This window comes from Pecten maximus, chromosome 17 (genome assembly GCF_902652985.1).
Source record: "Pecten maximus chromosome 17, xPecMax1.1, whole genome shotgun sequence".
Lineage (NCBI taxonomy): Eukaryota > Metazoa > Mollusca > Bivalvia > Pectinida > Pectinidae > Pecten > Pecten maximus.
In genome coordinates, this window is record NC_047031.1 from 4681524 (window position 1) to 4694416 (window position 12893).

At 32.3% G+C, this 12893-nt stretch overlaps 1 protein-coding gene across 1 annotated transcript in view; it reads left to right on the forward strand.

The window, feature by feature from the left end:
* LOC117315848 (GA-binding protein subunit beta-1-like) overlaps positions 1-12893 on the forward strand; it is a 133304-nt gene that overhangs the window by 60203 nt on the left and 60208 nt on the right. The window contains exons 4-5 of the mRNA XM_033870251.1: positions 2522-2605; positions 7958-8041. Coding sequence (XP_033726142.1) covers positions 2522-2605; positions 7958-8041 — 168 coding nt within the window. The remainder of the gene's footprint in view (positions 1-2521; positions 2606-7957; positions 8042-12893) is intronic.

The window sequence follows — 12893 nt, forward strand, 5'->3', positions numbered from 1 at the left end:
TCAAACTGTTATCACATGCCCATTTTAGGTCACCGTGACCTAAGAAGACAAATCATTAAAGATATATGCTTAATTAATTTTCAATCATTCATCTGACAAAAAAAATGAAGTTGATAGTTTTTAATTTATATTAAGCCTATAGTTTCAAAACATATCAAATTATACTGAATATCTATTCAGACAAATACTCAACAAAGTCAAAAAATGAAATCTAGTTCTTATTAAAACAATTTGTATTAATCATCAATTTTGTAAAATAAATATGTTTGAAATATCTTTTCTATTACAACATTAACTCTTTATAAATGAAAGTGCATTTTCCTTTGTTAATTATAATTCCTTAGCATTTATTTCGAGATATATTTTCTGAAATCCATATAGGGATTTAATTTAATAAATACCGTTTTCTGGTTCAGTCAATTACTAGAGTGTATACAAAGACACTTGGAACTCCTAAGCTGTGCTGTTTTTAAGATATTACGTAGTCATATGCGGAGGAGTTCCGAGTGTGAGAAATGGCGGCTGATAGCCATGCACTTGCAAGTTGCGCACTGTCAGATTTGCTTATGGTTATTTTGTAGGCAAAACAATTATTACAGGCATAACTATTGCTTTGTCCCTCTTTTGTGGTCTTGTTAATTATTCAATTACCACCTGACAATTATGGTTGTCTATGCTATGGTTGAATGGCTTGCTGTCCCCGATGTGGTTGAATAAACAAACACCTCTGCCGATGGCGATTAGTCAGTCTCCTGTAATTACTGCCCATTGTTACACTCAAGTGACCGTACAATAAATAACTGATGTAGTGGCTTCCCAAGTTAACATTGCTGCCAATGAAATTGAGTAAAACAATGACTCTACTAGTAATTAGAAACTTTTTTTAACACAAATAACAACACAAATATGGTTTCTTGTGTCCGTTATACGGAATTTTGTACTACTTTACAAAAATAAGTGCCCACTGTCCGCATTAATAAGGCTTCCACTATATACATGATATCTATATAGTGATTTGTATTAGGAATTCCTGGAACTGTCCGTTATAGAGAGGTATCCGCTATAACAGGTTCGAATGTATTAGAAAACAGATACCATTGCCTTTGTTATATACATTTCCATTCGTTATAAACTTCATGTTATTTCCACATGGAAAATAATTTGATCAGCAAACAAACCGATTCGTCGCCAACCTTTTCCGCAAAAAAAACCCTAAAAACGGTACAGGTATTATTAAATACGGTTTCTGTCTTTGATATCAATGCACCGCCCTAACAATTATCTTTATTGTAAAAGGAAGCATATATAACGAATAAAATGGTAGTTAGTTATTAACATTGTGTTGAGTAATTCAACTTAAATAATAAAGCGTTATCCCATTTGTGTTTTTGTTTCAAAACACAACTGAACATAAGGATACAATTTATTAATGATTGACATGTTCTGACAAATATTTAAATCAGCATATTCCGTCATAGCGCTTTATTTATCATTATCACGTTTGAATCATCAAAGTTAACCTAACAATATTGAGTTTAACATGATTTATTTATTTTCCTTCAGCAATAAACAAAAACAGGGGCACTAAGTCACCAGATATCATGACCAGCTTGTCTACCCTTGAATAAACACTTGTATTGATATATGATTATATCTAAATAAGATATTTTCCCACAGCTATCATATGTTTTGATTAAGATAAATCAACATTAGTTACATATATATACATATCAAACAAACTACTTTGCAGCATAACAAAGCAATGATCAGAAACAACCTTCTTAGAATCCTAAAACTCGGTCTCGCAAATTGCATATATCTTTAATCTTGTTAAATGACGTATATGCATAACTCTTGATTTGTCGGGAATTTTTCTTGTTTTTTTTTTTTTTTTTCTTTACTGATGTTTAAACTGCATTTTTACAGATATTTCAAGTGATAGAAATTACCACACATGTTATTAAAAAAAAAGAAAACTCCATGTAATCCAACAACATATTGGATGGGAAACAGGCATTATTTGATATAATAAGCTAAACACACCAACGCGATGATAATCTATGATGCTAGGGTATCCCGAAAAAAAAACAGGATTAAACCGATCGTCGATAACTTTCCGAAAAAGAGGCATGGTTTTTCGTTTAAGAAAGAAATAGAGAAAAGAAGTATATATAGATAATATAAGTTGAAATCAAAATATAAAGAAAGGGACATGTTCTATAATATATTGGAGCAGTTTACGTGATCATTTTCTTTAACCGATTAGATAGCCACTCATTTCGTTATTACGTTTCAATGCAAATATAATAAATTTGTATCAAAAAAAAATATAGATATGTATTTGTCGTTATATAACATTCCATAGTCTGTTTATTACTACATCCAAATCATACTGATCATCTGTGCATTTCAGAGGCATACAGAATATCTGTACAGCAAATGCATTATTTACCGATGATAAAGATTAAAACTTGTAAAGTGTGAATACAATCCTGCAATTAAATGTCGACTTTTGATTCAGTCTGATGCATTGAAATCGGCAGCAAGAAGTGGTCATCAGGACATCGTGGAAATGCTGCTAAAGAATGGGGCGGACCCTAATAAGGTGAGTGTTAAACTTTATGATACTTGTTCCATTTAGTGTATCTTGGCAACAAATTAACTGTCATCTGTACTGTCAAGCGTCCTTGTTTCTGTGTGAATTATTTAGCAAAAAAAATATATCCACATATAACATACAACACATTTCCTCTGGCTTACACTTATATCAGGATACGATTTTATTAATGATAAATTTGCAATTAAATTTCTCATACAATATCCATTACTAAATTTGTACATTACTAATTCATTTAAGTGCTGGTAATTTTGACATATTAATGATGACCTCGCAAATGTATAAAACAATATCATTTATATATGATATCTTGCAAGTCCTACCTTTAACATCAAACCAAACCAAACTGTGAATAAATCAATGAGAAGATTTTTGAAATTTCAGTCAATTTGACCCTTTTTAATCCCGCCAACCAGGTCCAGGGGTTCGGTCAGGGCCAACATGTGCATGCCTTCAGACAGTTATCCCATGCTGATAATGTTAGCCAGGTTTGAATGAGTTCCAAAGGAAATCCAACAAATAATAGTCAAAAATGTGATTTCTCTAAATAAATTATAACAAACTTTACCCCCTCCCAACCGGCAAACGTGAGACCTCAAGATCATAAAATTCACAACTTTGGCAGAGCACCATAACACCCTCCCATCTCTGAAGAGTGCTTGTTTCTTCCATTTGTAAGAGTAGATAAGAAGATTTTGAAATTTCAGTCAATTTGACCCTTTTTAACTTCATCCATCAGCCCCCGGGGGTCAGTCAGGGCCAACATCTGCATACCTTCAAACTGTTATCACATGCCCATTTTAGGTCACCGTGACCTAAGAAGACAAATCATTAAAGATATATGCTTAATTAATTTTCAATCATTCGTCTGACAAAAAAAATGAATGAATACTCAACAAAGTCAAAAAATGAAATCTAGTTTTTATTAAAACAATTTGTATTAATCATCAATTTTGTAAAATAAATATGCTTGAAATATCTTTTCTATTACAACATTAACTCTTTATAAATGAAAGTGCATTTTCCTTTGTTAATTATAATTCCTTAGCATTTATTTCGAGATATAATTTAATAAATACCGTTTTCTGGTTCAGTCAATTACTAGAGTGTATACAAAGACACTTGGAACTCCTAAGCTGTGCTGTTTTTAAGATATTACGTAGTCATATGCCGAGGAGTTCCGAGTGTGAGAAACGGCGGCTGATAGCCATGCACTTGCAAGTTGCGCACTGTCAGATCTGCTTATGGTTATTTTGTAGGCAAACCAATTCTTACAGGCATAACTATTGCTTTGTCCCTCTTTTGTGGTCTTGATAATTATTCAATTACCACCTGACAATTCTGGTTGTCTATGCTATGGTTGAATGGCTTGCTGTCCCCGATGTGGTTGAATAAACAAACACCTCTGCCGATGGCGATTAGTCAGTCTCCTGTAATTACTGCCCATTGTTACACTCAAGTGACCGTACAATAAATAACTGATGTAGTGGCTTCCCAAGTTAACATTGCTGCCAATGGAATTGAGTAAAACAATGACTCTACTAGTAATTAGAAACTTTTTTTAACACAAATAACAACACAAATATGGTTTCTTGTGTGCGTTATACGGAATTTTGTACTACTTTACGAACAAAAATAAGTGCCCACTGTCCGTATTAATAAGGCTTCCACTATATACATGATATCTATATAGTGATTTGTATTAGGAATTCCTGGAACTGTCCGTTATAGAGAGGTATCCGCTATAACAGGTTCGAATGTATTAGAAAACAGATACCATTCCCTTTGTTATATGCATTTCCATTCGTTATCAACTTCATGTTATTTCCGCATGGAAAATAATTTGATCAGCAAACAAAATGATGGACTGGAAATGAACAATAATCAGGGACTGACCTTTTGAATTCTTAAACTCAGTTAAATGGATCACCACGAGATATCTGTTTTCTTAAACAATAAAAGAAAACATAATATTGTGGTGATATGATATGCAAGAGTATATTGCTTCACACAATTCACACAAGAGGACACATCAGGACATTGTGGATATTTGCCAAAAAATGGCGCGAACTCTATTCAAGTGAGTTATCAAAGTTCATTCCACGTTGTATATTAGGAATGTCATGCCAACAAAATTACTGTCATATAAACTGTTCGTCCTCTTTGTTTCTGTTTGATTAAAACATATATCTACATATAACAACCAGAACGTATCCTTTATTATGCAGCAAAAATAAAGATACATACTACCATTTTACACATCACTTAAATTATTATATATCTAAGGATGTCTCTTGACCAACCATGACAACGTTACATATCACGGGTGATATGACGCTTGAATGCCGACATATGGTATACCACTCGGAACTTGCGTCTTTGTTTTTTTATGGTATTTAGTTTATTTGGTAGAAATATTCGCGTGTAAATATTTCCACGTGTTATCATCTCATGTGGATAATTTCGCGGATATTGAATGGTCGCGAAATAAGCAAAAATTACCACGCCGCGAACATTTCCTCTTTTACAGTATATATATACATCGTATTTCCTATGAAAGCGATAATATGATTTGAAATATCAATTTTCATTGATAATACACATTTATACTGGGCAAAACTCAATTTGCAACAGGAAAAGAAATGATCAAGAATTGACTTGTGAATTGAATTGAATTGAATAGAGAATTATGTTTTCTTAAATATTAAAAGGAAATATATGTGGTATGCAAGAGTGAGTCTATTGCTACACACAAATCATACAAAAACAAATTCTCAGAACATTTCTAAAATGTTGCCAAGGAAGTGAGTTTTCAAAATCCATTCAGCATTATATGTTGGGAGTTTTATGGAAACAACATTACTGTCTTATAAACTGTTCGTCCTTTTTTGCTTCTCTTAAAGTGAAACAATATATGTGCATGTAATGACCAACACGTATCCTTTAGTACACAGTAAATAGAAATACAATGAAATGGTTGAAATATCTTCGATTACAAAGTTTCAAATCATGTTTATTAATTGAATCGGGTAGCAATTACTGAAAACATAATATAAAACATCTTTTTAGATATTTACTAATCCAGACCAAAGAGTTTTCTTAATCTATCACAGTGTCAGTGATAATTTACATGTTTAATCAAGGGTGGCATGTAAAACAATATTTTGAAACGTATCTAAACATCAAACAAATACATCAAAATATAACTTACATATCCCATTGCAAGTACAACTAGATACGTGTTAGCTCCATTTCGCACATGTCGAAAATTTCATTTCGGTAAAACAGTTTTTTGGAGTTTCGAATATTTAGGTACACACTCTTCTTAATAGCACGAACAGGGTTGAATCAACCTTATTTAAAGATACAATTAAACAATTTGAATAATGTCAGAAAAATATAACAATCTACTGACCAATCTGCAACTAATAACTAGTTATATTGTTCGTGAGTTTCACAATTCGGTTTAGTTTACACATCTACGAGAAATAACATTGTTTTCCAAATGCCATACAAAGAAATGAAAGCTTTTTTTTAAAACTATACAAATTTACTCTTTATTACTCTTAGTTGTATTCACTTTTTTCTAGTTTCTAGATTCATGCGATAACTCTTATTGAAGTACCATCGGAAGAAACCAAATAGTTGTTCAGTGAGTAGGTCTCGTCCTTGAAACTTTTTACTTGAACTGGACGTAATCTGTCACAATATTTGAATCTGTCGAAACAGACGAATTGGCTATTTTCGTTGTTTTTTTATTATTATTAACTTACCAGTTTCAAAATAAAGGAACTTTGGAATCACATGATTTCCCATAGACTACATTGTTTACATTTACCACTGTGCTGCTTAAATTGAGTCTTCAACACTGGCCCACTTACCATAATTTTGAGGACGGTTATCTCACAAACATGTAGATATAATTTTTTTTTTAAATTCATAAGAACTTTTTTACATGGTCCACCGTCTTGTTTTGATTTTAGCACCAATAATTCACCTTAATTTACAGCAAATCACATAACTCAACTTCTCCAGACAACAACACACTAAAAACAACATATGAATTTTGGGAACTTTTTTCATTTGAATAAGCCACCATGTATCTATCCTCTTATTCAATTTTCCCCCTAAACGGGGATAACACAAAGTGGATTTTGATTTGGTTCTCTGGTTCCTAAAGCACGTTTCCGTAGTATCTGATCAAAATGATGCTTGATAACGATTGTTTGACATAACACTAACCAATCAATTATTATAATAACAATCATTGAACATTATGTCGATAGTGTGTTTCCCATTGTTTTTAGTTTATAATGAAGTAATCGTAAATAAGAAATGTATTGCTATACCAATTGGTTTTTCAGATTATTTCATACTTGAGTGGATTAATGTTACTCTTGTGTGTATTTATGTTAAGTATAATGTTGTGTTTTTACATTCACAAGGGATTGTTTAGTTATGTTCCAAGATAAGACTGTACTGGATAAATTTGAGTTTTTTTTCCAATTGACGCTTGACAGTGTTGATGTTTAAAACGGATAAAGTTTCACATAACACTTCTTTTTTCTAGTAATCAACACAATCATAATGACAACTATGTCTAACAAAATGGCTCTTTACAGAATTGAAACTATGTATAGACAATAGTTGAAACAATTACGACCAAAAATATTAAAAGTATAAATCAGGAATTCGATGTAAAGAGAAACACAGAAAGTTGCTAAAAGTGACAGGATAATAACGGAGTGTTCCTGAGTGTTACCATCGTCAACCTGTAGGATTTCACAAATTACGAATTAGACAATTATTCAATTATATTTGTATGAATGGATTCAATAAATATAACCTATTAAAGTAGACGTTCAATCAAAGTGAACCAATGTACCAAGTACAATACGCCCAGTAAAAGATGTGTCCGTGACAGGTCATGAATGAGGGCATGAGCAACATTTTGGTGAAGTTTAACATAACGTGCGACATTCCGCCCGTCTTTTGCTGGCATAACCGAAGTATTAAGCTGATAAAGAATATCGATCCCGGACAAAGATGTTGCCTCTTTGATGAAAGTCTAAATGTTGGTCGAAATGCCAGCTTTTGGTACATGACACACCGCATACCACAGTCTGTCTATTTCTTCATGAAAAGCATACTGATCATCTGTGCTTTTAAGACGCATTCAAAATATCTGTATTGAAAATGCAATCTTTAACGATGCTATTGATTTGAGTTTGCTAAATATTTATGCAATCATGTAGTTAGGCAAATGCATTCCGATGATAATGATTAAAACTTGTAAATTATTTATACAATCCTGTAATTTAATGTCAACTTTTGATTCAGTCCCATGCATTGGAAGAGGCAGCAGAACGTGGTCATCTGGACATCGTGGACGTGTTGTTAAAGAATGGCGCGGACCCTAATAAAGTGAGTTTTTAAAGTTTATTCCACTCGTTTTATTTAATGTTTCATGGCTGGGCTACACATTTACTGCCGTCTATACTGTTAACCTTCCATGTTTCCGTGTGGTTTATCAAACAGAAAACATTGTATGCACATATAGTATACAACACATTTCCTTTGTATACAAAAACATAGAGGTACGATTTTTTATTTTTCAAATAAAAAAATTAAATCATTTTTTATTTCAATTATATCCATCACAATTTCTTATTCAGAGCTTATCTAGATCAAGCAGTTTTCATAATTTATTGAAGTGCCAATCATATTTGCCATATTTACTGATGGCTGGCCTTGTGCAAATACATATAAAACAGCAATTTACAGCATTTTGCAAGTCTCACCTTAAACATTATACTAAGCTCTTTATTTTTCAATAAAGGAATGTTGAAAATAAGAACGATTGACAAAAGTGCGAAACTATTAAAAAAAACTGTGAACCCATTATTCTATAATTAATATTGACTTTTGATATTGGATCTGTTAAAACTATGACCTTCCTTGAAATCTAAAAGTTAGTCTAGAAGAATGCATACAGCTTTATCCAGTTAAATGACGTATGTAGATAACACTTGATCTCTGATTACTATAATCGACCTTACACTAAAGGTCCTCGTCCCATGTTGGTCCCGTTATTTTTATATTCGAAGAGCGAATAAAGACCAATTATGAAAAATTCCATCCATTCTCACATTTGAACTAAACCAACCAATATTGGGAAAAAAACTAACAATACATGTATATAACATTATTTTTTATACAAGAATTTTATTCGTCCAGCATTATTGATATATATATATATAATAATAATAAAGTTGAAATGCCCATGTGACGGTAAATAATAATAAAATAAAAGGCCAAACACATATCTGCTGTCTCCCTAGTACTTTTGCGGCTACATCCTGCCGCTCTTCAGGGGATTATATATATGTGTAATAAATAGGGATTGTCTGGGTTGGGGAGCCCTGGGATCAAACCCCTGAACAGTAGTGTATCCTCACGCAGGAGGACTTGCTCACTGCACTCAAATTAATTCTAGGAGTGTGTAGAACGGAAGGTAACTTTTAGCAAAATGTTCTCTATCAAATAGTATAATATATACTATACATACATATATTTATATGTGGCTCTACTTGTTCAGTACAGATGCAAATGATGGGGAAAATAAAATATTCTAATAAAGAAACAGAACAGAAACAACAAAAGAACACCACATTATACATTCGCATTATGGACTCAAATATATAAACATAGCACATCAAATCACAACCATAGCCACCCAAACAGGTATACATCATATGAAGATTGACATATTAGCGTTACAACTGCTGAATCATGTATATGCATACTATTATTGTAGTACACAAATGACTAAAAATTGGCATATATGTCCAGTGAACGAGAGAATATACCTATAAATCACAACAGTATAAAAAAAATCAAATATGTATGTACATTTGATCAATTACATTAGTAGAAATCGAAGTCCACAATATAAGAATTAAAGTTAAGTTGAAAACAGGATAAGTACTACCACTTATGTAGGTAAGGTTGGGAATAAATCACGTTTCTCATTCATTTTGACATACAGTGATGGTTATTGTTGTTTTATATTATCAAACACAGGTCGGTAATTACAATTTCATCTACCGGTCCTCATCCATTTGTCCACTACAACAGCAGTTAAAAAAACTAATTTTCGAACATATCTTTTCAATTAATCCATACCAGTGGGGTGACACCTACAGGAGTGTCACAGAAAGAATGAAGTGTAGTTAGGGAAAATAACTCTGGTTGAGCACGAAAGACTGAGGATGATACAGAAATGTCCGTCTTGAGTTCGGAGGTTCAATGCACGAGTCCTGGTTTATATCAAAATCGGTCAATGTTAATATTTCGACCAATAAGAAGCCTCAGCGTGGTTCTATGGCAAGAAAATCTGTGAGGTTGAATTTGCATCTAAAATTTCACCAATTTAATTCCTCTATGAGGTTGCTATGGCAATGAATCCTATGTGGTTGTATTCGAATTCCCATATTTACCATTTTGCATCCAAATTCAATGTCTAAACTTCGACAAATCAGAACTGGTAACCCCCAAAACCTTTATGTCCTGTCCTTTAGCATTCATACCTTCACTTGCTCTTAATTTCCTCACTTTCACTTAATTTCCTCACTTGCACTTAATTTGTTCGCGGTACATTTAAAACTCTCAATTACGTTTAAATATTAATACTGCCGCGAGGAAATTGAAGGATTTGGGGTTATCTATCACTGTAATAATTTTCACAAGCCTTCAGTTTTCTGGAATATGACACATTCATTGATTATTAAACATCAATTGGCATCTATGCAAGCATACGTTCAGGGTCTTGTGTGTGTTGTTGTTCAGTGAGGTAATCACTCACTACTATAAGGAGACCCAGCCTCAAAACGATCCTGGTTGCAATATATGCACGTGGTGATGAAACAAGCAAACAATCAGCCCTAAGAGTTATCGCCCCTTACTACACTCCCTTCTTTATTTCATCAAATCTTTCAATGCATACATTTTTTGACAACATTTTTGCTATTTCATATTTGAATGACAAAAACTGATTCAAACCTTCAAGACTAAGCCTTAGTTTTTTCATAACACAGAGAATATATATCTACAATTTCACATATAGTATAAGGAAAGTAAAAGGTAATGAAAAGCAGCTGGTATCTCCAAAAAGTACTGTTTCCAATTCAAAATCAGTTACTTTACTAGTTTTATCAAATATTCAAGGTTTGAAATTTTGCCAAAGTTGAAAGTATTGTGGACATTCCCCAAAAGATGCTCTATGGTTTCAATTTCTGTATTGTGAGAGACTTAAATAGTTTTTAAATAACCATTTAGAGGAAGAACGCGGTGTTGTCGCCAGTATTGAGATCACTGCATTGTTGTATCTTTCAGTACATATTTTTAAAAGCATCATGCTGTTTCCATTTCTGTTCAGCTGTTATTTCAATCAAACGTGTATAAATGTCCTTAAATCCTTTATTATTCTTCAATATCATGTAAATATGACTTGGTACCAGTGGTCTTTCTATTGTATTTTTTGCCATGAAAAATAGATCTAGATCCTTACATATTTGTTTGATGGACTGACATATACTCTGATAAAGCAAAAAAGAAAATGATTCTTATCAAATTTCTGTTTAAAGTTTATAAAAGATAGAAACTTATTATATTGATCTAATAAATCACAAACATTTTAACACCTTTTTTTTTAAAACCAGTTTCTGTTAAAAAAAGGAATTGTTGCCAATAGAGAAATTGGGTTATACCAAATCGGAAAGCTTCAGAATTCTTGCGAAGTTTGTACTTGTGCTACTTGTGAAATTTTAACCAATGCCTGGAAAATATTTTTCCAAATGTCAATATCAGTTCTGCAATGTTTAACAAAGTACCTAGGTCTGATATATTTTCAACAATATTGATCCAACATTTGTTTCAGTTCTTAAGTATTCTTCGCAATCATGTAGACTTTAGACTGCAAATAAATTGTGATGTATTCAGCATTTTGAGGTCTCCATTTACTTAATTTTGAACAATAGTACTTCTTTTAATTTTGTCAACTGGTGATTTCTAAATAAAATTAAGGAAAATATTCTACAATTGTTGTATAATGGCGTTGTAAGTGGTTGGGATAGATATACACACATGGTTTAATTTTGGTATAATGATTGATTTCAATTCTACTATCCTACCAACAGATGTTAGAATTCCCCGTAACCACTGACTTACACTGCTCTATTTATCAAGGCTTAAGAATAATTTATCAGAGCAATTTCTTCTAAGTTAACTGAAAAGTCATGACATAGTAATTTTAATTTTGATTCCATCCATTTTAGATTCAATCTGTGATGGTACACATCTGCACTAAGTTTTCCCCTTCCTTTCCAAATAACTTTAGTTTTATCCTTATTTACTTTTAAACCAGATATTTTTTTTTCCAAAACACTCTAATATATTTAAAGTTTCACGAGTTTCTAGATCCATCTAACATTATTGATGTGTCATCTGCAAACTGTGAAAGTTTATGAGCGTTTTATCCAATTTGAATACCATGGATATTTTATTATTCCTAACAAGAATTGCTGATATTTCAGCAACAAGCAAGAATAGATATAGAAAGACCGGGTCCCCTTGTCGGCAGTCCTTCTGTATGTTAAAGAAATCTGACAGACTACAGTTTTGAGTTATACAATGTAGAAAATGTATTTTCATATAAAGTTTTTATCCATATTTTGGCTCCAAAATCAGAAAAAGTAAATCACTTTATTTAGAAATTTTCATGAGACTGCGTCGTAGGTTTGTTCAAAGTCTATTAAAATTAAAAACCCTGGTATTTTATTCAAATCAGCATAAATTATGATGTCATATATTAGTCTTGTTTTTTCACCAATGCATCTTCCAGCTAAAAAAAACTGTGTTTCAGAAATAACACTATCTAGAACTGTTGTTAGTCTATTTGCTATACAAGCTGATGCTTATTTTTTACAATGTTTAAAAAATTATAGGTCTCCAATGTTTTAGTAAATGTCTATAATTATCTACCTTTGGTATACAAGTGATGCTACCTTGTCTTAGCGTAATCAATAATTCCCCATTTCTGTAGCCAAAATAATGGGATCTTATAATAAACATTTCAAATTTATCCAGAAAAATCTGAACAAGGAGACTTGGAAAAATCTGAATCGATCACACACGATCACAGGTAAATCGGGCTTTGCGCATGTGCATCGATGTTCCGGAACTTATTCCACATGCTATAGTAAATCCGCCCTTACGT